Consider the following 27,009-nt stretch of genomic DNA (forward strand, 5'->3'; position numbering starts at 1 on the left):
TCTGGCGAAGCAGAGCAGCACACAGAAACACTGTTTACCTTCCCGCTGGAGCGGTACCTATTTAACTACTTGCACTTTGATGTGCTTTTGAACATCATTCGAACCGCCGACCTTCTGATCGGCAAGTCCTAGGCTCTGTGGTTTAACCCACAGTGCCACCCGCGTCCCTAAGTCCCAGAACTTAGTTGGCCATAACTCCTGATCTCTTGGCCTACTGCACCACCCCAAACTCTCTCCCTAAAGCTCTTTCCCTTCCTAGATGGTACCACGGCCACCTGACGGGCAAAGAAGCTGAGAAGCTCCTCACCGAGAAGGGCAAGCCCGGGAGCTTCCTGGTGAGGGGCAGCCAGAGCAAGCCTGGAGACTTCGTTTTGTCAGTGCTGACGAATGAGGACAAAGCTGATACTGGGGACCGGAAACCCCGGGTGACTCACATCATGATCCGGTACCAGGTAAGGTGTTGTGAAAGCAGATTGTCAGACATTCCTCAGAGGTTTCTAGTTAAATCCACCTGGGGGTCGGGGGTGGGAATCCAACGTGAAGTTTCTCCTTGTCGCTGAGCTTTAATCCATTGTGCTGATGGACAGGCATTGGTGCTACAGTGAAAGGTTTTGCCATTTGCCTGTTTTGAGCCAATGAACTCTCAAGACTGTAAAATGGCAATAACTGTTCTGCCTTCATCACTAAATATAATAATAATAGCAATTGCGGTGAGCTGAATTATTATTTATTTATAATAGTAGTCTCGTATCCAGTGTCGCTTGGGGTTTCTAAGAACCCCCCCAAAAAACTGCACTTTTGTGAGGTGAGGTCCGCCATCTTGATTCAAAATGGCACCCAGTTGTACCCAAACGTAGACGAAAGCTCTGCTTCTTGATCTCAGGAACCATTATGCAAAATTTTTCTTAAGTGATATTCATATGCCAAGCAAACCAACAGTTCTCATATATGTATATAGATAGATAGGATTAGATTAGATTTATAAATAATGGCACGAATGGTTCCTTTCTCCCCTTCCGCCCTCAAAAAATAAGCAAGTCTTATCCTTGCAACAAATCGAAGAGGCAGAAAGCCTAGCGAAGCCTCTTGGATGAGACTGAATTTTGGTTTCCCTCGACTAACATGCTTTTCACTGCACTACACACCCTTTTGAATTAGGCCAAGGTGAGATCTGAGATCATGTACGGAGTGAGGATTTGAGTCAACATTGTCCTAGTCCACATCTTGTTCTGCCTCTACCTCAGTCTCTCTGTGTGTGTTCATTTCTGCAGTCATAACTCTGCCTTCCCCCCACAGCTGGATGGAAAATACGATGTTGGAGGTGGCGAGCGTTTTGACACCCTCACGGACTTAGTGGAGCACTACAAGAAAAACCCCATGGTGGAGAAGTCCGGGGCAGTTGTACACCTGAAACAGGTAACATGGCAACAGTTATTTAGGTGGGACCGAGTTGTCCCTGATTGGAGAAGCCATCCGAGGAAGGGGCCTGCCTTCGCTGTGTCCTCCAGGGATGTCCTTTTTCTGGTTCCTGCCACCCCAACTCAGCCCCTCTCTCTCTTCTTGGCCCTTCATGTTGTGAAGTTGTCTTCTGTGCATCCCTGTCTTGCAGCCTTTCAATGCCACACGGATCATTGCCGCCAACATCGAGAACCGGGTAAAGGAACTGAACAAAATGGCAGACCACAGCGAGAAGGCCAAGCAAGGCTTCTGGGAGGAGTTTGAGGTACACAGGAAAAATGAGAATTAGATAACTACAGACTCCACACAAAACCCCCAAGTTTGGCAAATACCGCATCTGTTTTTATTTATTTCTTTTAAACATGTATATCCTACTTTTTACCATCCTAGCTCTAAAAGCAGCTTATAGCAAGAAATAAGATATATGTACATTAGACAAAATGTAGAGCAACATTTTGAACATCAGAAATTTGAACAAAGTTCATCAGAAAGAAAGAATTTTTTTGATTGCAAAGTACTCCTGAAATAAAATGGTTTTAACCATAAACAAATGTGAGGTCATGGAGGGTTAAGAGTAAGAATAACAACAGTAGTAAAAATAGAAATATTTCTTTTCTTTTTTATATTTCCTTCTTTTTAATTTTGTTAAACTTGCAAATAAAAATGTAAAGAAACCATCAATAAATCAACAAATCCGTCCTAGAACTGAACTAAACAGTTGTGAGTCCAACTGCTTCCCTTTATAATTATTAAATATATTTATTGAAACTTATTCAAAGATACACAAAAATACATACCCATGACAAAGTATCTTTTTATAATATGCTGAGATAAAACAGCTACTTTAAAAGAGAAAAAAGAAGGAAGAAAAGACAAGGAAAGGAGAAACCTGAAGAAAGAGAAAGCAAGAGGAAAGGAAGAGCGAGGACATTTGGTTTTCAATGTAACCAAATCGCCTTGACAGCAGTTCCCATCCCATTGCTCACATGGGCGAGCCATTTGCTCCCCTCTGTGTCTCACCCAAAGGAGATCCCCTCCTGCCAACAGATTCCCAATCCAGTTCGGATATTGCACTTTGCCATAATGAGGCCCCTTAGGCCAGTGTTCCCCAACCTTGGGCCTCCAGCTGTTTTTGAACTACAACTCCCATCATCCCTCGCTAGCAAGACCAGTGCTCAAGGATGATGGGAATTGTAGTCCAAAAACAGCTGGAGGCCCAAGGTTGGGGAACACTGCCTTAGGCAACTAGTGGTTTTTAACACTTCAGCGCCCCCTATTTGCAATCCTGGGGATATTGTCCTACCTTGCAGGTAGCTTGTTCAGATTTCGCTTCAAGGTTTACACTCCCTCTTCGAAAGCACTTTGCGGAAGCGAAGTGTCTTTTAAAATTCAAGCTTTCTCTCTTTCTTGTTTCTGCCCTCACAGATGCTTCAGCAGCAGGAGTGCAAGTTCCTCTACCCCCGGAAAGAGGGTCAGCGTGCGGAGAACAAAGCAAAGAACCGCTACAAAAACATCCTTCCCTGTAAGCATCACAGCTTTTTCACCCGAGGGCCACATCCTGTCCAGGGCAACCTTCCGAGGGCCGCGTGCCAGTGGTGGGCGGAGTCAGAAGCAAAAGTAGGCAGAGCAATGGGTCTGGTGTGGTGGAGCGATTAGGATTTGTATCAGGACTTAACCATCTTGGGACAGTGACGTGTGTGTGTGTGTGTGTACTTTTTTGTGTTGCCATAAACTACCTTGCAAGGGACGCGGGTGGCGCTGTGGGTAAAACCTCAGTGTCTAGGACTTGCCGATCGCATGGTCGGCGGTTCGAATCCCCGCGGCGGGGTGCGCTCCCGTCGTTCGGTCCCAGCGCCTGCCAACCTAGCAGTTCGAAAGCACCTTCGGGTGCAAGTAGATAAATAGGTACCGCTTACCAGCGGGAAGGTAAACGGCGTTCCATGTGCTGCGCTGGTGCAGGCTCGCCAGATGCAGCTTGTCAAGCTGGCCACGTGACCCGGAAGTGTCTGCGGACAGCGCTGGCTCCTGGCCTCTAGAGTGAGATGAGCGCACAACCCTAGAGTCTGGCAAGACTGGCCCGTACGGGCAGGGGTACCTTTACCTTTACCTTTACCTTAAACTACCTTGCATGTTCATTCGTGAGGGTTATCCAGGAGACAACCTATAAATACATCTGGGAATTGCTGCAATTTTCTCCCCAAAAATATCATGCCATGTTTCTTTCTTCGTGTAGTTGACACGACACGAGTGGCTCTCCAAGACGTAGATGAGAGTGTCCCGGGTTCCGATTACATCAATGCCAATTATATTAAGGTGAGCAGAGAAGGCCTGATGCTGGTGAGGGGAGGGCCAGAGGCTTGATCTTAACCTGCAAAGCAATGGGTGGCAAAGTAGCAGGTGTCTCTGAACATGGGCAAAGGGCCTTTCGTTCTCAGCACTACTTTGTGCAGAGAGCCAGTGTGGTGTAGTGGTTCAGAGTGGTAGTCTCGTAATCTGGGGAACCGGGTTCGCGTCTCCACTCCTCCACATGCAGCTGCTGGGTGACCTTGGGCCAGTCACACTTCTTTGAAGTGTCCCAGCCCCACTCACCTCACAGAGTGTTTGTTGTGGGGGAGGAAGGGAAAGGAGAATGTTAGCCGCTTTGAGCCTCCTTCGGGTAGTGATAAAGCGGGATGTCAAATCCAAACTCCTCCTCCTCTTCTAAGCTGGGCAGAGAGGTAAGATATTGGGTCCTCCGAGCCCCAAACTTCAGCACTCTAATTTAGGGTAGTCCAGCTTTTCAAACCAAGTGGGCCGCAAGGGTACTTCAACATGGAACCCACAGCCCACACAGTGCCAAAATTTGATGGGAAATTAGTGCTGGGAAGCCACTAGCTAGGCTTTGAGAAGCAGGTGGGGAGACTCTAAGACCCTGCCAGAGTCTCACACCTCTTTTCCGAAGCCCAGTGCCTCGCTTACCTGGCTTCAGGAAGGCAGCTGAGGGCTGCAGACACACAACAGTGTGTATCAAATGTTGCCAAGGGCCGCCCAAAAGGCCTCGAGGGCCACGTGTTGGACCACCCTGCCCCTAATGCTTTTGGACTCCCAACTCCCAATAGCCCCAACTTGCACAGCCAAAAGCGAGGCATGATGGAAGTCGTAGTCCACCAACTTCTGGATGAGGTCAGGTTCCCCATTCTTGCTTTAACTATTGCTATGCCACATTGGTGCTCAGTTAGATCAGCTTAGTGGTCCTGGCTTCCTCCAGAGGGTCATGGGAATTATTTTTAGTTAGTTAAGTTCTACTTTTTAAACCTAAACATGTACTATGTCAGCTGTGGGTGTACAGTCGTACCTTGGATCCCGAACGCCTTGCAAGTCGAACATTTTGGCTCCTGAATGCCGCAAACCCGGAAGTGAGTGTTCCGGTTTGTGTATGTTTTTTGAAACCTGAACGTCTGACGGGGCTTCTGCAGCTCCCAATTGGCTGCAGGAGATTCCTGCGCTTTGGTTTCCAAATGTTTTGGAAGTTGAACGGACCTCCTGGAATGGATTCTGTTTGACATCCGAGGTACCACTGTACAAGCATTTTTATTGTGTCAGCCTAATACTTTGGCTTCTGTTCGTTTAAAAGTTTAATGTGCCAGACAATCAGATGATTTTGTTATTGTTGGAAAAATGGAGTCTCTTATAAATTATTGGACCAGCAAGGCAATATAAACCCACATGTAGTACAGGGAACTCTGTGACCCTAACATCATCATCATCATCATCATCATCATTATTTATTAGCTGAGGTGATTAAACTTTTTCATTTAGTATTTTATTTTACATAGGTTTTTTCCCCTTTTAAATGTGTCTGTACAGTAAAGAGGCTGTAGCTTTGGGTGTCATAATTTAATCATTAAACAAATACATTAAAATGGGGTGGGGGGAAACGATCATTTAGGGTGACATTCAACTCATTTTTACTCAGAGCAGACCTGCTGAAATTAATGGACCACACTTAGGCATGTTCACTGATTTCAGTGGGTGAAATTAATAAATTTAAATTAATTAAATGAGCACAACGAAGCTAGTCATCCATTAGGGCTTGTCTTTCTGTTCTTCCTTATACTCACCATTCTCTTTTTGTGTGTGTGGGTGTCCCATTTCCCTTACTTTCCAACACCCCCTGCCCCTCCCCCCCACCCTGTTCTAGAATGTTCTCGAAGACGGGAAAAGCTCTGAACACAGCAAAGTCTACATTGCCACCCAGGGCTGCCTCCAAACCACAGTCAACGACTTCTGGGCGATGGTCTACCAAGAGAATACTCACGTCATTGTCATGACGACCAAAGAAGTGGAGCGAGGGAGGGTGAGCCAATCAGCAACCCAGTAGTGCAGGAGCGGGGGGGGGGGCTTCTTCTCAGCATGAGGGCCACATTCCCTTCCCAACAACCTTCTGAGGGCCACCTGCCAAGGAGGGAAAGAGTCAGAGGTAAAAGTCGGCGAAGCAACAAATGCGAATTTTACCTTTCCAGAGTAGGCTAGTTTCCACACACATGCTCCCACACCCCACTGGCCAAATGTCAAGTGGTGCTCCGATGGTGTCAGAAGTTGTGCTGTGGCTCATAACCTTTTTGGTTTGAAGTAACGGCTCGGATGAGCTGGCTAGAGCTCCCTTATTCTTAATTTTTGTCCCCACCTCTGCATGTCAGAAAGAGCAAGTGGGTTATAATTAGCTGATGATGAGCTTGAACAGCCTCTTCAAACGGAGGCTTGAAAGGGAGCCAGCACAGAACCCAGCCGGTAATTGCCACGCTGGCTGAGAGCCTTATTAACAGCCTCGCCTCTCAAAATGCTGGTTTCGTTACCAACAACGAGAAAGGGAAATCGCGGTGTTCATAATCACTTCCTTGGTACCTTCCAGCTCTTTTTGGAAACTTGTTCATAGGATGCTATCATAGCCTGCCCCCCCCCCACCCACCACCACTTCAAGCTTGTATTTTTTCCTCCTCTTTCATGGATAACAGATAGTTAAGGGACCGTCTTATCCGGTGATGTAGCAGTCCAGGATTGCCCAATCACAGCATGGAATGGGGAAGGTTTTTAGCCATTCTCACCCTTTTTGGCTGATCAGAGAGAGTAAGGAAGCGAGTCAGCCAGTGAGAATAGGCTCCTGGAGTCATTCTGGGGAAAGATGTGCAAGAGAACACCAAGGAGGAATTGTTCCATATGCTCCAAAGCTAAGCATTTGGCAGCACCGGAAAAGCAAGGTGCTTTCCTTTCAAGAGAAGGGGGTGCAAGTTCTGTTATGTACGACGGAAACCACAACTTCAGTCAGCTCTGAGATAACTGCAGCCCTCCAAATCATGTGCCCACAGAAAATAATAGACCTAGCTGAAAGGCAACACATGGAGATCTGCATTGATTATAGAGTCAGAGAATTGTAGAGATGGAAGAGACCCCATCTAGACCAGCTGTTCTCAACCTGTGGGTCCCCAGATGTTGTTGGAGTACAAACTCCCATCACCCCTAGCTAGCAAGGCCAGAGCTCAGGGATGATGAGAGTTGTAGTCCAACAACATCTGGGGACCCACAGGCTGAGAACCGCTGAATTCTAGACCATCCCTGTACAATACAGGATTCACAGCTGAAGAACCCCTGACAGGTATTGTTGTTGTTATTCTTATTATTCTTATTATTAATGTATTATTTATACCCCACCCATCTGGCTGAGTTTCCCCAGCCACTCTGGGCGGCTCACAATCGAGTGTTAAAAACAATACAGCATTAAATATTAAAAACTTCCCTAAACAGGGCTGCCTTCAGATGTCTTTTAAAGATAAGAGAGCTGCTTATTTCCTTCACATCTGAAGGGAGGGCGTTCCACAGGGCGGGTGCCACTACTGAGAAGGTTTTCCAGCCTCTGTTTAAAAACCTGTGGTGAAGGAGAGCCTGTTTGCACTGTCCTATCAGAAAGTTCTTCCTAATGCTTAGCTTAGAATCTCCTTTCCCGTCATTTGAATCCACTGGTTCACGTCCTTGCTTCTTGGAGCAGTGGAAAACTAGTTTGCTCCCTCTTCTATGCGAGAGCACTCCAGATATTTGAAGGTGGCCATCCCATCACCTCTCACTTTTCTCTTTTCCAGGCTAAACATATTCAATTCCCTCAACAGCTCCTCATAAGGCTCCGTTTCTGGACCCTCCATCATCTTAGTCTCCCTCCTCTGCACACATTCCAATATCCTCCTTAAATTTTGGTGTCCAGAAATGGGCACAGCACGCCAGGTGGGGTTCTGACCAAGGCAGAGTAGAGGGGCACTGTTGTTTCCCTTGATCTGGGCCCTGTCCTTTTGTTGATGGAGTCTGGAATTTTGCTTTTAATGGGATTTAATCTCTCTCTCTCTCTCTCCACAGAATAAATGTTTCCGCTACTGGCCGGATAAAAACTGTGCCAAGGAATATGGTTACATCAGCGTGAGGAATGTTGGCGAACGAGAAGCTCAAGGTTATCACATCCGAGAGCTGGAGATTTCACGGATGGACAGGGTGAGAGGTCACTTCTTTAATAGCCCTTTTGCATGTGATGGTGTTTGCTTTGAGATGGCATTTTCATCTAATCTCGCTGGATCATCCGCCTGTAGATACACTCCCCACCTCCCAGCTTGGAAAGACCCAGGAATGAGTATACACTGTTGCCCCACAAAGGTGTGGGAAAAGTGGAAAATTCTGCGGAATTCAGAAATCCCTCTGATCTTTAAAAAAGTAAAAAAAACAAAAAATCAAGTTTCTATCTAGCCCTTCAGAAAAATGAAGCTTCAGAAGAGTGCGTCTCAGCAAAGCTGGCTGCAAATTCAATGCAATCTTTCAGCAGTTTGCATTGTGATTCCAGTGCCTGTTGCAGATCTTGCAGATCATTCCTCCCTCAACCAGCAAAATAGAGAACCCCGCCGAGCTAAATAATACAAAGTAGGAGCATAAGGCAAGCTGTTTTCAGTTTGCATATGGCACACAGGTGACAGAATCTTCCCCACTCAATCCATGTGCCTCCTGCTGTCCCCTGCTCTCCCACCTCACAGATGTTCATGAATCAGTGGTGTTGGGCAAGAGAGTGTATATGCGCTTCTATATATACATTGAACGCTTGGAACTGATCTCCTGTGGAAGATGCAATCATGGTATACAACTTCCTTTGCGCCAGAGTTTAGTACCTGTGCAAACATTTTCCTAGTTTTGTCCCCCACCTCTCCAATTCCTTGACAAATCACCCCACTACCCATAACACTTAACAGTTCCCACTGCCACTATTTCCCTAAACCAGGCAGATCTGTGTTTCTCTTCCTTGACCTACACTACTCAGAGCTGCATATGCATTTAGCCTTACAAAACTATCTCCTCCTCCTCCTCTCCAATGTTGCAGGAAGAGCGCCCCAGGCAGATCAAGCACTTCCAGTATTTCAGCTGGCCAGATCACGGGGTCCCCAATGAGCCGGGGGGAGTCCTAGGCTTCCTGGATCAAGTCAACAGGGCCCAGAGGAGCGTCCCGGACACTGGGCCTATCGTAGTGCACTGCAGGTGAGTGGCCAGGAGGGGGCGATGCTTGGTTGAACTGGCTGCGGAGGTTGGCAGTGTTGGGCATTTGCCGGAACTCCTCCAATGAATTTTCTATGGATTGCTCAAGTAATAATATCAAAGCACTCTCACTTTGTATGCTGTAGATTTTCTAGGTTCCCCACTCTTTTAAAGCCATCTTGTGGGAGTGAGTTCCATAGTTCCATGCCGCATGAAGGACTTTCTGTTATCTATCGGGGATCTACGCTCCTCCCTTACAGATTATAAACCAACATAGAGAATGTGAACATCTTAAGATGTCAAGAACGGGTGATGGGAGGAGAAAACAGTGATTCTGGGATGGTTGGAGTTCAGCAGGACTGGGGGGGGGGGGCATATAATTACAAGGCTTACGATCCTTGCGTCAGGAATCCCATCAGTGCTGTTTTTATGCCTGCCTTGTAATCTCCTTAATGGCAGTAATCTCAGTGTTAAACCCTCTAGAGAAAAGGGTTTAGATGTTTGGCGATTGATTTTTTCCACCCACCCTTTCCTTGAATGTTGTCAAAGTTGCCTGATGTGCGCTGGAGTCTGCCAACTTCCTGCGGGTCCCAGCCTTCCTCTATCTGTTGCAGCCATTCTCACCTCGGCTGACCTATGGGCTAAGGTCTGCGCTGAGCTGGCGGTGACTTTGCCCTCCTCACCTCTCTCTTTCCTCCCCCAGTGCCGGGATAGGACGAACGGGCACCATCATAGTGATAGACATCTTGGTGGACACTATTCACAGGCAAGGTAAACAATAGAACTTTGAGGTTCTCTCCACCTTTTAATTCTAAGGAGGATCTGGGACATGCAGAATGTTTAATGCAGTCTTGTGAATAATAGGCACTCGCCTATAGCGAGCTGGTACTGTATCCAGGTGACCAGTTAGCAGAGAAACTTTCTGCTTTAGGTCACAAACTACTAACTGCTCTGGGCAAGCAGGCTTGTAAGCTCTGTGGATGTTTTCAGGGCTGAAAACTCTGAAGATGCCTGACCAGTGAGCTTTTATGCTATAGACTTGACCCCAGAGTTTGCCTCCATTCTTGTTCCTCTGGAGCTTGCCCTCTTCCCTTCATTCTTGCTGGCCGCCATGCAGTTAGTTAGGCACTCAGCAGCTTTTTGTGTTCCAAAAAGGATTTCAGGATTGTTCCGGATGATCCTAGGGACAAGGAACTTGAATATTAACTACATCATTATGGGAAAGTTGAACACTTCCCACCTGGGCGTAAGTTGGCCTTTTGGAGCTGCTCACAAGAGTGGTCGCCAACAGACTGTCACTGTTTTACGGAAGGGATTTGATCATCTACTGGAACTGGGTTTTTTTATTTTATTACTTTTTTATTGATTTTCAAAAACAAAACAAAATTAAATAAAACTTTAACTTTAACATTCAACCTTTTTAATCTTCTTATTTACCCTGCGCAATTTCGCACCCGAACTTCCCTCCTTTCCTGCTTCGGTTTTCCCAATTTACATCCATTCCTGCAGATTCTTAATTCTATATACATCACAAGATTTATGTTAGCCCTGCTACAGTTTTTAAATTTCTACAGTTATTTCGTATATACACAACAAATTTACTCCACTCCTCAAACTTTGTCACTTTTTGGTCTCAAATTTTATAACTCTTTTTTGCCAATACAGTATACTTGAATAATTTCGTCTGCCACTCCATTAGGGTTGGTAACTCTTGGGATTTCCACTTTTGGGCCACAAGAATCCTTGCGGCAGTCATGGGATACAATAATAATTTGCAGTCTTCTTTTCTCACTTCATCTCCTATTATCCCTAATAAAAAAGCCTCTGCTTTCTTTGGGAATGTATATTTGAATTTTTTTTTCATTTCATTGTATATCATATCCCAAAACTTTTTCATCTACTGGAACTGTTAAAGGCTGCACGTTGAATTCAAGGGCTCTGTTCAAGGGATGAAAACCCTATGTTGTATAACCTCCCTAAAAACAAATTGGGATGAATGCTCAGTAAAGACAGGGCATAGTCTTGACCACTGCCGGATTTACTTATAAGCTAAACAAGCTATAGCTTAGGGCCCCACTCTCTTGGGGCCTCTCAAAAAATGTAAAGGAAAAAACAACAACCTGGATGTACATTTCCAAAATATAAGATAAAAAACAAATAAAATAAAACCCTATGTACAGCAACAGTGTTTTGTGTTGTGTAGGCTCCTATTTGTTATGTGCAAATGGCTTTAGATACCTGTTAGGTCCATAAATTACCATATAGCACGTATTCAACACAAAAAACAGCGACAATTTGTTGTTGACAAAGGACAGCTGGACATATAAAGGGCCCCATTACCTTCAGTAGCTTAGGGCCTCATCAAACCTAAATCCGGCCCTGGTCTTGACTACTGATTAAGCTATGTGCAAGGAAATCTGAGTGAATATTCAAAGAATATATCATCTGGGGTTCCTGTGTGTCCATCGTAATCTTCTTTTTGGCTCATATGCATATCCCTTCCCTAAAACATTCGTTTCCACCAAATAATTTTGGGAAATGTTGTTTTCTTACACTTTCTTTAAGAGGAAGCCATCTTGGCTGTGTGGGTGGTCCCCCAATTCTAAATCTGCCACAGGGGAAAATGCTCTCTTTCCACATCACACTTTTAAAGCACATGGCTCCCCCCCTCAAAGGATCCTGGGAATTGTAGTGTACAGAGCTACAATTCGCAGCACTCTTGATGGATGACAGTTCCCAGGACCCTTTGGGGGAGAAGCCGCATGCTTTAAGTGTACAGTGCGGATGTGACCTAAGGCTGCCCCACCTTTCTTGCCCATGAATAGGCTTGGACTGTGACATCGATATCCCCAAGACCATCCAGATGGTACGGAGGCAGCGCTCTGGCATGGTGCAAACAGAAGCGCAGTACAAGTTCGTCTACATGGCTGTCCAGCAGTACATTGCCACAGAACAAAAGGAGCTGGAAGAGGAACAGGTAGGGGGCGTCCCATTTGCCCACCAAAAGAGGGGCGGTTTTGACCTGAAGAGTGCTTAGGGATGGGACCAGGGACTGGATCACACCAGGCCAGTTTTGGAATCAAAGGAATGGTGGGAGGAACCAGCTAGGGAAAGGAAGAAGGCTCAGAGACTGGGGAGTGGTGGTGGGATGACCATGGGTGGTCAGAGAGAGAAGTCTAGGAGGAGGAGGTGTCAGAAGCTGAAGAGGTAACAGGGCTTAGTGAGCTGGGAGAGTCTGTGGCAGAGAGAAGCCCAGAATCAGAGGCAGAAGCTGAATCAGGAATGTTGGGGAAAGGGATGCCAAGAGGCAGAGATGAGTCCAGCTGTTGAAGAGTCACGGGTGTCTCCCAGAACCAGAAGAGGGCTGAAATGGGTAAAGAAGACGTTGGCTTAATGCAGATGCAGTCTCTGATTGCTTAGGAAAAACTCTGAAGAGGAGAGGACTTAGACTGCTGTGGGGAGGTGGGGACTTTCAGTCTTGGCAACTGATCCATGGGGCAAGACCTGTGCTCATTAGGCCTGACACTCCGCCAAGTCTGTGCACATCATGCTCTTGCCAATAAAGAGTTAATTCCAACTTGCAGGGAGTGATTTACTGCTGGCTCGCTCCTGTCACCAATTGCTTTCCGAGCTCAACTCCCAAGATGTTTGCTCTGAGAGCATTTAAACCAGAGGTGAGGAACCAGACTCCCACCTCCCGTCAGCCCCCAGCCAGCATGGCCAATGGCCAGAGATGGTGAGAGCAACATCTGGAGGGCTGTAGGCTCCTCATCTCTGAACTAGACTGTCACTTGCCTGTATTTCTCTGAGCTACCTCCATCACAGCTCTGCGTTTTTTTAAAATGCAGGAATAAGGAACCTGTGACTCCAACCTCCATCAGCCACAGTTGCATCCAGTGCTGGTCCTACTCAGAGTAGACCCATGGAAGTTGGTGGATGTTGGCTAACTCAGGCACAGTGATTTCCATGAGTCCGCTCTTGAGTAAAAGTAGGTGGGATGCTGCCCAGTGAACCCAAGTTAGTCTCGTCCATGAATTTCAGTGGGTCTACTCTGAGTGAGAGTAGGTCACATTTTAGAAATGGCCTCAAAGGTTGGAGGAGCTGTGGAACCAATCAGGTCTGTCCGGTTGTCCGTTTCAGAGAAATACGAGGAAGGAGAGAGAGTACTTGAATATCCGATACCCGCCGATGGAGCAGCCCAGAATGAAAGCTCGTCCCCCCTCACCAAGAGTCCAGACAGGGTAAGGTGGAGCTGTGTGGAAGAGCGCCTTATTTGAAGGTAAAGCGGGGTGGGGTGGGGGAGTTGGGGAGACAGCGTAGAATTGAAGCCTGGGCCCAACGTGAATTCAGAGCAAATTTTTGGCTGCATAGAACATTCTTTTCAGAGCTGGGGATGCCAGAGGAAATTGTGAGAGGGCAGAAATACAAATTGTTGTGAGCAGCATAGCATCCAATTGGCATGTTGGGGAGGGTGGGAAGCCAACAGTTCACCTCCATGCCCAAAGGCCTCCCAGCAAACAGTACTGTTAAGGAACCCAATCATTACCTCAGTTCTTTGTCTGTAAGATTTAGTGTTCATTTTGTTGTTACATTTCTGTACCACCTTTCCTCCAAGGAATTAAAGGTGTCTTTTCTGGTTCACCTCTCTCTCCATTTCATCACAGCAACAACCCTGTGAGGTAGGTTAGGCTGAGAGGCAGTGACTGGCCCAAGGTCACACACACACACACACACACACACACACACACACACCCCTGGTGGCCGAGAGGGGGATTTGAACCCTGGTCCTCCAGCACTCTACCCATTACACCGCACTGCCTCTCAAGATGAGAATGCTTTCATAGACAGGGGAAGCAGCAGCAAAACAGCCATGTGGTTACAGCTAGATAATAGATGTGAAATGCTTTGAACACTCGGAAGCCCCCAAGAAATACAAAATGTGACGTCCCAGGGATATTAGATGGCTTAGTTTTTGCAAGACTTCTTCTCTTGCCCCCTCTTCTCCACACCCTACTTCCAGAAGTTTTTCTTTTTGGGGGGTTGGAGGATAGGAGTTTGCTCTTGGTTGAAGTGTTCCAGCCCCCTTTCTCCTGTTTTGCGCAAGACAAGGGTTGAACTAGATGCCCCACTAGGCCGCTTCCAACTCCACAATTCTGTGTTTCTGTGTTTCTATAGAGTCGACGAAGAATCTGCCTCCGTATACGAGAACCTCAGCGTTAAAGCCACAAAGGTCTCAGGTTTAAGCAGCTCAGGGAGATAGCAGCTTCGGAGAGGGACGTGTACTTGGTGGCTATAAAACAGGTCTGTGGTTTGTTTGTTTAACTTTAACACTGTTTTAAGGGACCAGTGGGATCTGCTACAAAATGTTTCAGCATGGAATGTTCCTGTTCCGTATGCCGTAGAGAAAGAGAGATTTCCCCTCTGCCCCTCCTCATCACCCGATATTCACTGCCCCGTTCACAGGAGACAAATTTTAGGCAGGGGGCATTTTGAAAGGTTTTCTTGTCATTTTCAGTGGTGTTTGGTTTTGTTTTTAAAACTCTCTGAAAAGGTTTGGAGGTTATGACTGGTAGTACCATAGTCTAGCCTTCTTTTTTAAAAAAGAAAAAGGAGATCCAGTTTGAGCGGAACTGCTTCTGGGCGTTTTGCAATCCCTCTCTTCCACGCTCTCTGCCCCAAATGCCCCAGGCATTGTATATTTGAAGGCAGAGAAGGACATGGTATCCACCACAGCCCACAGATCAGGGATGGGGAACCCCAGGCCATGGGATCAAATGTGCCCCTTCCAGACTCGCTTGCATAGCTCTCAGAATTCCCCCTGGGCAACGCCCCCTCTCAACAGACCACACCCCCTTCCACACAGCCCACACCCCTCCCCACAGGCCACACCCCCTCCCCGGCCCTGCTCCACATCTTCTTTGTCAGGCTGAAAGTGTACTTGCAACTCTGATGATGCCTCTTGTTTGCCTCGTAAGAAATGGTTTTAAAGAGAGGGTAAATTGAATGGTTGTAGGGGGGCGGTTGGAGGAGAGGTGGAAAGAAGAGCTGATTTGTCCATGGCTAGGGGGCGCGATCTGGGCGGTTCTGCCAGAGGCAGAAGATCACCTAGCTACAGCTCTGGTGGCATGACCTTAAAACAAAGCAATGCGCATGACCAAAACAGAGACACTTGCTATTCTGTCTCTGTTAATTCTGTGATGTTCAAATTGCTGGGAGGCAGAGCAACCTCCAATGGTTCTGCTGTGTGACAGGTCGGCCCCCATTAGGCTCCCTCTCTCCATCACTGTCATCTAGGGGGCAGCTGCTTCAGTGGGAGAGATAGCAAGCAGTAGGCTAGTTTCATCTTATCTTTGTACATCGATTCATTTCTTGGAGTTTTAGAATAGGACTAGGATAAATTGTGTTCGTTGAGCCCGTATTTTATACAGTCTGTATATGATGTTTGTTAATGTGTGGTGTGTTATGCCTAATAAAGGATTTTTAATTGAATTGCTAGTTTCATCTGCGTTGCTGGATGCTCTGGGAGTGTTTTTTGGTTGAACAGTGGGGTACAAATGCTCAGAGCAAATAAATAAAGCGAATACCTCTTTCCCCCTCCCTTTTTTCCTGCCCTTATATTAGGGGTTGCCGAGAGTCGCACCTGCACGTCCTCCACAACCTTCCATCGCCACCTACTGCTCGTTTTCACCACTTGAACCTTGGATTCAGCACAGAAAACCAAAGATTGACCCAGCATGCCACCTGTCAAGGGAGGAGCTGTCTATGCTTTAGGAACAAATCTTGGCCTAACTTATTCAGGAGAGAGACAAACTTTCCCCCCGTCGTGCACAAATTCCCTGATGCCGTTTATCTGCAAGTGCCTCTGGATGTCTGTAATAGAACCTACGAATCTCCTTTTAACTTGTTTTTTTTATAGATATATAGATATATATATAAGCACAGTAAGCTAATGAGTGTCCTTTTTTGTGGGGTGGGGTGGAGAGGGGAAAGTTGTTAAAACATCACAGAAATAGGAGGCAAAAGCACATTGTTGTGCATGGAGTGTGGTACGGTTTTCTCCTCAGTGGGGTTGGGTTTACTGAGCTGCAGAGGAGAGAATTGTAGTAGTAATAAATAATAATAATAATAATAATAATAATAGTAATAATAATAATTTATTATTGATACGCCTGCCACCTGGCTGGGTTTCCTCAGCCATTCTGGGCGGCTCCCAACAGAAGATTAAAAACACGATAAAAGATCAAACATTAAAAACTTCCCTAAACAGGGCTGCCTTCAGATGTCTTCTAAAAGTCAGTTAGTTGTTTGTTTCCTTGACATCTGATGGGAGGACGTTCCGCAGGGCAGGTGCCACTACCGAGAAGGCCCTCTGCCTGGTTCCCTGTAATGTCACTTCTTGCAGTGAGGGAACCGCCAGAAGGCCCTTGGAGCTGGACCTCAGTGTCCGGGCTGAATGATGGGGGTGGAGACGCTCCTTCAGGTATACTGGGCTGAGGCCATAGTATGTTGCAGCAACTCTTGTTTGTGATTTTTGCTCATTTTGCCCATGCCCCCCAATTGTGGCTCCCTAGTAGGCTATGATCGGATAGCTAACAGAACGATCCATGCTGATCATGGCTTGCTAGGGAGCTATGGGCATCCTTCCACACACCTTGTTCAGAAACAGCTAGAAGTTGAAGCTTCCTTATTGTCTTATTCTGCCAAGAGAGGAGCAAAATAGGAGTGGATCGGGCGTCACACTTAAGTGTGATGCTTGCTTCAGAGAAACCACATTATGGCAGAATCAGAATCAGTTGGAAGGGACCCTGTGGGTCATCTAGTCCAACCCCCTGCCATGCAAGATTCACAGCTAAAGAATCCCTGGCAGACAGCCGCCTCCAACCTCTGTCTAAAAACCTCCAATGAGGGAGAAGTCCATCACCTTCAGAGCAGCTCTGGCTTACTGTTATGACTGAACATGGCTGTGCTACCTTACAGTAATGCCACACCTGTAGTCACTGCCTGGTTTACCCTTATATGGAGAAAATGCCAAATTGCGTCACCATTTTGAGAATATTAGGAATGCTTCTCTATGTTAACGAGAGGTTTTTTAAAACAGGGTACCTTTTTTTCCACGCCAGGGATGGTTAACATCTGTGGCATTCCAGATTTTGCTGGACTCTTAAATCACACCAGCCCTCTGACCACTGACCCCATCTTGGGCTGGCAGCAGCTCGGGCCCTGACCTCTTTTTTTCTTGTTCTTCAAGATATGGCAACCCTATCTTAGTAGAAGTTGTCTTTTTAAAAAGAGTAGTCTTGAGGTGAGAAACTTCCAAATTAAACCTTGAACGCTGGCAATAAACAAAGGGGCCATGCTGAAAGCTGTAAAGAAACACTTAATGGGTGCAAGTTGTCAGGAGCTTGTCCTACTCTCGGGTAGGACCGCCATGTGAAAGACAACAATCCCATGACTGCAATCACGGAGCAGGAATTCTAACATAAATGTCACGGCATTTGCAAGACACCATGTTTCCCTGCCTTCGGAAAAGGTTAGGGGGGAGTCTCTGCGAGTTGCTTCTGAGCTGCAATGTCTTGCTGGTGCATTTTGTTTCTGTGTGCTTAAAACAGAGTTGGGGAAAATGACCGCTGCTAGCTTAAAGGGTCGTGATTTGTTTGCTGATGACTCAATACAGATCAGGCTTGAGAACCCACTGGGTGGTGGTGGTTGGGAGGGAGGGATTGTTTAATCAAACCATGGGTTTTTAAAAGTTTGTTCTTCTAGAAAATCTTTACGAAAGTTAGTCGCTTGCTGAGGAACCTTCTGCGTGTGGCAAAGGATTTGCAGTGTGTGTGTGTGTGTGTGTGTGTGTGTGTGTGTGTGTTGTACAGTGTATTCATGGTGCATTCTCCTAGGCTACTCATACCAGTGATAAACCACGAAGGAACCTCATTGACACCCATCTAGTAAGATGAGCCCTGCTGGATCAGGCCAAAGTGTGGCCATCTAGTCTAGCCTCCTGTTCTCACAGCAGCCAATCATATGCCCCCAATGGGAAGGCCACAAGTGCAGGTAGCCCCTCTTAACCTAGTCCTCTTTAAAAGCCATTCTCTGCTTGTTTTCTCTCTCTTCCAATTGCGCACTGCTACCCACCCTTCGGGGGGGAAAAATCCTGCAAAACACTGACACACATTTAAGTCAATTTAAAGAAACTGCCATATTTGTAGAATACCACACACCATCTATATAAAATTGAAATGTTTAATAACACATATAAAATTAAATACGTTCTCTTCCCACTCCAAGATATAATTGCGCATAAGCTTCATCCAAGCTGTTGGTGAAGGGAGTCAGTCTCTGGGGAAATGTCCTTTTTTCCATTGTCCTTTCACATGTAATGTGCCCAGGGGACAACACTGTGCATTTTTGAACAGTTGGCCTCTTATTTCTGCTGGTCTGATAGGCGTGTGGGGAGGCATCATTCCAGGTAACTCTTTGGTGGGCATCCTTCGGAGCAGCAGGTGTTGACCTTGCAAAAAGGTTCACCTCTGCTCTCTGCATTGCCATGGGAGTCACGAACTGGGTTAACACAGCAGAACCCACAGGGTGTATGGAACGGCAATGTCTTTATTTAAACGTTTCCAGAGGTTCCTAAAAAGAGCAGCATGAGCATGTCGAGAGAGCAGAAAGCACCGATGTCCCAACTCAGAAAGCCAGACCGTTGGACCACCTAGAGTCTAGAGTTGTCCGCTGTGACAGTCTCAGGCCAAGAGAATTTTGTTCAACTTGGAGGTACAAAATACGTACCTCCTGCGTGCAAAATATGTGCTCTGCCCACTGAAACACAGTCCCTCCCTCTCTGGGGCTCACCCTAGCAGGTCAAGAATGTCGCTCATTGTTGGCGCTGGGGTGGTGGTCGGAGGCGGTGGCACATAGTGTGGCCTGCTCAGCGTGTAAGTCCTGGTGAAGCAGCGGAGGTTGCCCGTCTTCAGGGCGCACTGGACCGGCCACAGGATGATGCAGAAGAGAATGATGATCAAGGCCGAGAGCAGCATGATGCGCTTCCAGTCATCGCACATGTCGCAGCGGGCTAGCCTGCTCATGAAGCTCTCGGGGGGCACCACAGGGATTTCCGGTTTGCTGGGGGCGACGTCGATGCTGAGGCAGGGCTCGGCGCTCTCCGGGTCGGACGACTGCCTGCAGCAGAGACGGGTGCCCTCCATCCAGATCATTTTCTCCTTCTGTAGCTCGGGAGGCAGGGTGGCCAAGAGTTCCTTGCTCGTCTGGAGGCCCGGAGGCCCTTCCAGAGGGATCTCGGTGATCTGGCGGCAGAAGGGGCAGGGGAGCTGGTCCTCAACTCGGTGAGGGGGGAGAGTGGCGGTCAGGCGGGCCAGGCACTCCAGGCAGAAGGTGTGTTGGCACTGGAGGACCTTCGGCGTCTTGAAGAGGTTGTCATAGGTGTTGAAGCAGATGGAGCACTCGATGGGGGAACCCGGCTGTGGCGAGGTGGGGGAGCCCAGCCGAACCTTCCCGGAGGTGGGAGAGCACACTGGCGAGCACACGCGGGGGCGGCCTTCTGAGGCGGGAGACGTGATCACGATCGGGCTGAGGGGGACGGGGATCTCGTGCGGGGCAGCCGGGACGGGGCTGATGGGGCTGGTGGGAGGAGAGTTGGGCACTTCCGCGTGCCACACGTGGGAGAAGCAGGACATGACGGAATCTGCAGAGAGAGAGAGAGAATCTGTATTAAGGGAAGCCAAGACAAGGAAGAACCAAAATGGGATAGGTACCGGTAGCTACGTGGGCTTGCATTCCCTGTTGCGGGGGGGGGGGACGCATGCAAATTTTAGCTATGTACAGTAGGCTAGTTTCTACACAAACACACTCCTCTCTGTCCTCAGGAAGCAAGAAGCAATGGCAAAGCGCAAGGGTACAAACCAGCCACACAAAAGCACTCAAGGCGGGTTTGAAGCAGGGTGGGGTGACAGGTAGCCTGGGGAAAAGTTGCAAGGGCCACACAGAGGGACCTGGAGGTCCACATGTGGCCCCCCAGACTGACATTCCCCATAAATATCCGTAATGGAAATGACTTGATACTCCAACCCAGTTTTAGGACAAGTATTACTAGCTTTCCTGAAAGGAATTAGACTAATTGGCAGAAGAGAGCATCTATCAACAGCTACAGACTGAGGAGGCTGCATCTATATACCTCTGAATACCAATTGCTGGGGATGTATGTACACACACACACACACACAGTTCCTCCACCCATAAGCCGGGGAGGCTGGCCGAATAGGAGGGCACTGCTACAACCAACCTCAGCCAGTCCCTCGCCTGCCTGCCTTCTTTCTTCTAGCCGGACAGGGGGTGACTCTGCCTGACCTTGGCTCTGGCTCCATCCACTGCTGGCCTCCTCACCTTCTGCCCTGCCAGTTCCAGCAGCCACCAGCCACCAGGGGCACAGCCACCGATAGAAAAGTGTAAAAACATACCCCAGCCGGTGCTTCTCCTAAGCTGAGAAGAGAGAAGTGTTGCCGTCTCCATGAAATCCACAAGGGATCTCTCTAAGGTTGGCTATCTAGCCTGCTCGGTGGTGGAGGAGGAGGAGGAAGTGGCGACGGGCAGCTTGCGCAAGAGCCTAAGACAGACAGACAAGTCCATTCAGAGCTGGAAGTAAGTACTAGCACCAGAGAGCTAAACACAGGTCTCAACTATTTAGGTGGTCTTGAACCCATAGTTTGCAAGCCACAACAGATCCCTGTGGTGTTTACAGCGCCACTAGTGGGTGGAGGCTGGTACTGCAGTGGCCAGCTCAGCAGGGATCACCTGCTAGAAGAACCCAATAGGGTGTGGGGGCCTGGCATTTTCTGTCTTTGAAATAACAGCTGGCCCTGGTTGTGGACTTGCCCATCTCTGTGCTGCCTGGAACTTCTGGGAGTTGTAGTTCAATGCACTTTGGGGAAGGTTCTCATCTCATCCTAAGGGACAGGAAGGGTTTTGCTTGTGCTCTTAGCCCCAGTTCTGGCAAGCCTGTCCCCGTCCGCTAGTTTACGGCCAAATTAAACCTTATTTAATAGGCTGGGAGTTTGCGTAGGCAAGATTATGACTGTGTCTTAACGTAACCAGCTTCTGTCACATACACACACACACTTTTCCGTTTCCAACAAAATGTTAAAAGGGTGTCATCTGACAACAGTCCAGTTCCTAGAAGCCTGGTGTAATAAAGCTGTAGGGTTAGGCACTTCCAAAAAGGAAGCCAGATGAGACTATGGTCCTTTCCTGGGGAAAGACCATGGCTGGGTGGCAGAGCATCTGCTTTGCATGCAGAAGTTCAATCCCAGGTAGTGGCTGGGAATATCCCCTGCCTGAAACCCTGGAAAGCTGCTGCCAGTCAGTGTAGGCATCAATGAGCAAGATGGGCCAAAGGTCTGGTTTGGGAGGGCTTCCTCCTAGAGTCGTTTAAATCTCACTTCCTAGAAGGCCAGAAAGGAACGTGGGAATTAATGACAATCAAATTCTTGCAACAATTCTAACTCAGACTTAGGCTGTATATGTTGCTGAACTACAACTCCCACCTGCCAAGCTTGCTGGGGCTGATGAGAGTTGTAGTTCAGCAATATCCGGAGGGCCCCTATCCTTACTAATAATTAAATTCTTTCTTTTTCTTTTGCATTCAGAAGATCTACCTGGCTGTTTTTATGCTGTCTTTCCTCCATGGAGCTGTGGCTGAGCGATATAGTTCTGTTTCCCCCTTCCCCACCTTTTTATCCCCACAGCAACCCTGCAAAGCATGGAAGGCTGGGAGATTCTGATTGGCCAAAGGTCACCTGGCAGCTTCATTGGAACCCAGGTCTCCTCACCCAGGTACCTCTTGCCTGCTCCCACACTCGCCTTGCCCTGTGCAAATCCAGGAAACTTTAAACAAAGCTCGTGCCAAGTCACAGCAACTAGTCCTCTTTAGACATCTGGAAGAATTAGGCTGTGTTTTAAAAACATCCAGTGAGGTGTCTAATGGGACAGGCTCCCTGCGATCAGGTGAGATGCTCAGAGCCCTGAAGCGAGGAACACTAATTCCCATCTACAGTACTCATGGAACTAGCTCAACCTGTTTTTGAGGCTAGGCTGAGCTGGGAATAATTCAAATTCAACCAGGAGGATTGAGTCACCCCAATTCAATGGAAGCAAAATGTGCTGCATGCTGCGGCTCCAGGTTAATTAATCTGCACCCGTTTGCTTCTGCCTGTTCATGTGCCTCAGTCACATGCCAATTCCTGGAAGAAGATGCCACTATAGCCCCTGGCATGGCAGGCTTTACCTTACCCAGAAGCAATAGCAAGGACTCCTACGCACTCAAGTGTAGCTCGCATTAAGTAACTTGGCAGATTTGGGCTAAAAGCTTGATGGCAGAGTTGCTCAGATCCTGCCTGCAGCTTTCCCATTGAGGCATCTGGTTGGCCACTGTGCAAACAGGATGCTGGACTAGATGGGTCTTTGGCCTGACCCAGCTTCAAGGCAAGAGTACCTCCAATTACTAAACACTGGAGACAGAGGTAAATGAATGGGACTTGTGACCACCAAGTATTCCCATTTTATTCAATGCAACAATTATGTGAGGTAGGTGAATTTTACAGCCGTGTGAAGATTTGAACCTGGATTCACCTATTCCTACCTCGACACCATATTGATTCTGTCAGATGTCTTTAAATGACGTGCAACATATGAGAATTTATCCTGGAGAAGCTCATCCATCATGCGTCTGCATGAATCAATACATCAGGCTTGACTCAGCCTAATCAGTAATTCACGTCCAGTTAGGTGACTCATACAGAGATGCAGCAGGGAGCCTTCTCCGAGGGCACGCGATCAAGTTGCAACTCTGAACTCCGGATTAGTGCATGGATCTCATGCTCAGTGCAGAGGCATGTGACAGAATCAGCTGTGGCCCCACATGAGCAGAATTGGAAAGAGGCAATCTCAGAGCAGTGAATCACAAAGAGAAGCAACAGGGAAACTCCCAGTATGGGTGGGTGCTCCAAGTCACAGCATGTGTTTGTTTTGCTTGCAGAGGGCCCAGCAATAAGTTTGGGAATGATCGGAACAGACTGTGAACCAGCTTTGCAAACTCCATGCACCAGACACCCAGAAAACCAGTGTGGTGGACTGGTGAGCATGTCGGATTAGGAGTGGGATTAGGAGCAGGGCACTCGCTCAACAACAGTTTACCATTTCTGCTGAGGATCTGATATAGGGAAATGGCAACAACTGCATTAAATGGAGGGGGCAGAATCTGATTGTACGCCTATGAGGACTTCACGCAGCACAGAACCTGTATGCAGGAACAGCGCCGAGCCCCCCAAAACCTTGCCGCCCTCAACTCCTTTGGGTGGAAGTCAGGGATATAAATTTAATAAGTAAAACAAATAAATGCAATAAATAAAACTGCTGTGTGGAAGCAGTTGGCCCCTGCTGGCCCCACTTCAAATCCGTATTGCAGGAATGGACATTTTGGCAGGTGGACAGAACCTCCCACCAGTCCCTTCGTTGTCCCTCTGTACCACTGTTTCCCAAACACGGATCTCCAGCTGTCGTTGGACTACAACTCCCAGCACCCCTCGCTAGCAGAACCAGTGGTCAGGGATGATGGGACTTGCAGCTGGAGACCCAGGTTTGCAAGACACTGCTCTGCACTCTCAACAAAACATCTGCATTGAAAGCAATGGCTGTTATCCAAGGACAGGGTTCATTTTAATCTACGCTGGAAAGCAGGTGGGTGGAAGACAGTCTATAAGGCAGCTTCCTGTGTCCTTTCCCTTTACAAAGCCCACCTAGGTTGGTATTGCCTGCACTGACTGGCAGTTGCTCTCCAGGGATTTAGGCAGGGAGTCTTTCCCAGACCTGCTTGGAGAATCTGAGACCACCTTTTTATTATTGACAGTATTATATTTGTACACCACTCTTCATCCGAAGATCACAGGGCAGTTCACAACATAAATATACAAAATGAGAACATGAAATACCAGTTTGGGAGATGAACACACCACACACACACACACACCCCAATTTTCTGGCCTTAAGCTCTTCTGCATGCAAAGCAGATGCTCTGAGAGTTCACTACTGCCCTCCTTGAAAATAAATCTTCCTTTGCATGACAGGCCTATGAAATACGAAAGATATCCCCACCCTTTCCCCCCCTATCCGGTGCCTGATGTGTCAATTTCATCTTCAGTGTGTCAGTTTCATTCCTTCTCCACGGCAGGCGTCTGTTGGCCTGCCTCAGTCTGGCAGGTAGTTTGCCATTGAATGGACCCATTGCCTCCCTGCATCAACATCCTCCTCTCTCCTTCTGATGTCACTCAATTGCCACACTTGGGATGATGGCAGGATGTTTGTCACAAAAGTGTCAGGAGGTGGAGTCACCGAAAGCCCAACACTCGGAGGTATCTTTTGGGTTGCTGCCTCCGAGGCCCTTCCAGAAATTATACTTCTCCCGGGAGTGGTTTTATCTTATCTGCTTTGCAAAACTACGCAGGAATTTGCATTCCACACCCTCGCTCCCAAGAGAGGCCCGGTTGCCTCAGGAAAGTGTTCACCGTTAGGAAAATAAAATTTCAAAGCCCCACACATCTCTCTTGGTTCCGTTCGTTACTTAAGCTCAAGCCCTTTGCCCCATCCACCGCAGAAAACATTTCCAATCGTAGGCTCTTTCTTGCACAACTTTGCATCAGTTCTGTTGAGGATATTATTAGATAATAACCTTAATTCTGGGTGCAGGCTGAAGAACAGCAATGCACCAAAAGCTACCTTAAAAACTCTGTGGCAGAACTGGGATGTGATGAAGTTATTCTTCCGGTGGATTGGGCCCCATAAATTACCAGGAGAAGGGGAACCATTTGGATTTTTTTGAGGGGGGGGTCCCCCTCTTCTGGCCCTAAAAGTTCCCATGGCAACCTTGAAGTTGGTTTGGTCTTTTCTGCTGACCCAGAAGTTAGGAGAAAAGAAAACATCAACTTACCTGTCTGAGTGTGCAAAATCTTTGAAGTAGTTCTGTTCCTCTTCACGGCATGCTGGTATGCTTCCCTGATATAAACCTTCCCAATACGCTGCTCTTAACTTGTCCTGGTGCCTTCTCAAAGGACACCATACACACTACTGGCCACTGGGCCAATTACTCAGGTGTCTTTTATACCTTCTGGTCTAGCAGGATGACTTACCTGATCAGCATTACCTGTCTCTCCTGATTGTCAGGCAAGGCCTCCGTTGTCATTGGCCGGCTTCGCCCAGAGGGCGGGGCTTCCAGTGTTGACAAACAGGACCGGCTGGAGCAGCTTCTGAACAGAAGAATCAAAGTTCCCGAGAGCCCTGCCCACTTTGTGGAAGTTTTGTCCTTTTGGAGATCTGGCAAAGGAAATAATTTCTTGTTCTGGTTTCAAGCAGCTCAGCGAAGGCAATAGCCCTCTGGCATATATATTTTCTGGTGCTTTCAGGCCCAGAGTTAGATCTGTTGTGTCTATGCCACCATTTAGAAAGAAAAGAGAACTTTGCGCCTTTTCATTTAGAAAGGTTTATGTTAATCAACAAAAACCTCACGGCAGTTTACATGAAAAGTATAAAATATTCGTTAAAATACCAATCCATACCCTCCAACATTTCTCTGATGAAAATAGTGACATCCTATTCCATAATACAGTGGTACCTCGGGTTAAGTACTTAATTCGTTCCGGAGGTTCGTTCTTAACCTGAAACTGTTCTTAACCTGAAGCACCACTTTAGCTAATGGGAACTCCTGCTGCTGCCACACTGCCGGAGCACAATTTCTGTTCTCATCCTGAAGCAAAGTTTTTAACCCGAGGTACTATTTCTGGGTTAGCGGGGTCTGTAACCTGAAGCGTATGTAACCCGAGGTACCACTGTAATAGTAGTAGTAATAATCATCTTATTATTATTCCCCACCCATCTGACTGGGTTGTCCCAGCCACTCTGGGCAGCTTCCAACAGATATAAAAACACAATAAAGCATTCAGCATTAAAATATTCCCTTATACAGGGCTGCCTTCAGATGCCTTCTGAAGGTTATATAGTTACTTATCTCCTTGGCTCAGAGTTCGCCCAACTCAATACCCTCCAACATTTCTCTGATGAACATAGAGACGTCCTAAGGCAAAGTGGGACATTCCAGGATCAAATCAGAAACTGTGACGGCTTCTGGAAATCTGAGACTGTCCCTGGAAAATGGGGACACTTGGTCTGCTGATCTAGAGCAGGGATGGGGAACTGTTTCTAGCTAGACAGCCACATTCCTTTCTAGGTAGTAGTAGTAATAAATAAGAATAAGAATAAGAATAATTGATTATTTATACCCTGCCCATCTGGCTGGGCTTCTCCAGCCACTCTGGGTGGTGCTGAGTAGAGCCAGAGGCAAAAGGGAGTGGAACAATAAAGGTAAACTTTACCTTTATTTTTATTTAGGCTAGTTTCTACACACATCCACACACCCCTCTCTATCCTCTGTTCTTTCTGGCTTAGGAACACACCAAGCTGACTTAAGGGCTCGTCTGTTTGTCCACCTGTCATGAGAAAGTTTATAATTTAAAGATAACCCCTTAGCATTAAGGAGCTGGCAATATGAGGATTTGCCCTAAGGTCACATGAGCCAGGCAGTTCCAAAGTTGCTGCACAAGTTTGTCTTAGAGGCTGGGAAGAACAAAGCTGTCACAAGCCGTTCCTCATTCCTGCAGTTTGTCTGTGGACCCAGAATCACTAGACCACCCAGCTCAGCACTGTCTGCTCTGACTGGCAGCAGCGATCCAAGATCTCAGGCAAAGAAAAGTCTTTTCTCTCACCTGCTTACCTGATCTATCTTAGGAGGAGATGCTCAGCATTGACCCTGGGGCAAAATGTGTGCTATACCATAGAACTACAGTTTCAGTTTTTTTGCTTTGCCAGCATATTTTTGCAGCCCTTAAGTGCTAGAAACTTTAAATTTTAAAAAAAGTGATTTCTTTTTTTTTTTAACCTTTTTAAATAGTATCATCTTAT

General features: G+C 47.3%; 2 protein-coding genes across 5 annotated transcripts in view; one reads left to right on the forward strand and one right to left on the reverse strand.

Moving 5' to 3' along the window:
• LOC310711284 (tyrosine-protein phosphatase non-receptor type 11-like) overlaps window positions 1–15,935 on the forward strand; it is a 59,333-nt gene extending 43,398 nt beyond the window's left edge. Inside the window, exons 4-16 of the mRNA XM_083513051.1 lie at window positions 260–452; window positions 1,297–1,416; window positions 1,610–1,723; window positions 2,884–2,980; window positions 3,692–3,771; window positions 5,639–5,794; window positions 7,840–7,971; window positions 8,843–8,997; window positions 9,698–9,765; window positions 11,820–11,971; window positions 13,135–13,235; window positions 14,170–14,295; window positions 15,616–15,935. Coding sequence (XP_083369177.1) covers window positions 260–452; window positions 1,297–1,416; window positions 1,610–1,723; window positions 2,884–2,980; window positions 3,692–3,771; window positions 5,639–5,794; window positions 7,840–7,971; window positions 8,843–8,997; window positions 9,698–9,765; window positions 11,820–11,971; window positions 13,135–13,235; window positions 14,170–14,254 — 1,453 coding nt within the window. The 3' untranslated portion in view covers window positions 14,255–14,295; window positions 15,616–15,935. The remainder of the gene's footprint in view (window positions 1–259; window positions 453–1,296; window positions 1,417–1,609; window positions 1,724–2,883; window positions 2,981–3,691; window positions 3,772–5,638; window positions 5,795–7,839; window positions 7,972–8,842; window positions 8,998–9,697; window positions 9,766–11,819; window positions 11,972–13,134; window positions 13,236–14,169; window positions 14,296–15,615) is intronic.
• A 2,285-nt stretch (window positions 15,936–18,220) lies between these two features.
• On the reverse strand, window positions 18,221–25,883 carry RNF223 (ring finger protein 223). 4 transcript variants are annotated; one of them, XM_083513275.1, is made up of 3 exons: window positions 25,199–25,883; window positions 20,466–20,611; window positions 18,221–19,693 (listed from the first exon to the last, which is right to left on the reverse strand). In XM_083513275.1, exons 2-3 carry the CDS (start codon window positions 20,515–20,517, stop codon window positions 18,840–18,842), a joined length of 906 nt encoding a protein of 301 aa, XP_083369401.1. In that variant the 5' UTR covers window positions 20,518–20,611; window positions 25,199–25,883; the 3' UTR covers window positions 18,221–18,839. The 4 variants fall into 4 exon arrangements, with proteins under 4 accessions (XP_083369401.1, XP_083369399.1, XP_083369400.1 ...); XM_083513273.1 differs by lacking the exon at window positions 25,199–25,883 and adding an exon at window positions 24,986–25,188; XM_083513274.1 differs by lacking the exon at window positions 25,199–25,883 and adding an exon at window positions 21,660–23,999.
• Window positions 25,884–27,009: the final 1,126 nt, after the last annotated feature.

The sequence above is a fragment of the Podarcis liolepis genome, assembly GCF_965112155.1.
Source record: "Podarcis liolepis genome assembly, chromosome: 7".
Classification (NCBI taxonomy): Eukaryota; Metazoa; Chordata; class Lepidosauria; order Squamata; family Lacertidae; genus Podarcis; species Podarcis liolepis.

Excerpts from the sequence above, each read along its gene's own strand:
- RNF223 (XM_083513275.1), bottom strand. The coding sequence starts at position 20,517 with ATGGAGACGGCAACACTTCTCTCTTCTCAGCTTAGGAGAAGCACCGGC. Across the intron at positions 19,694-20,465 it reads TAGGAGAAGCACCGGCTGGG|ATTCCGTCATGTCCTGCTTC; the intron begins GTATGTTTTTAC and ends CTCTCTCTGCAG.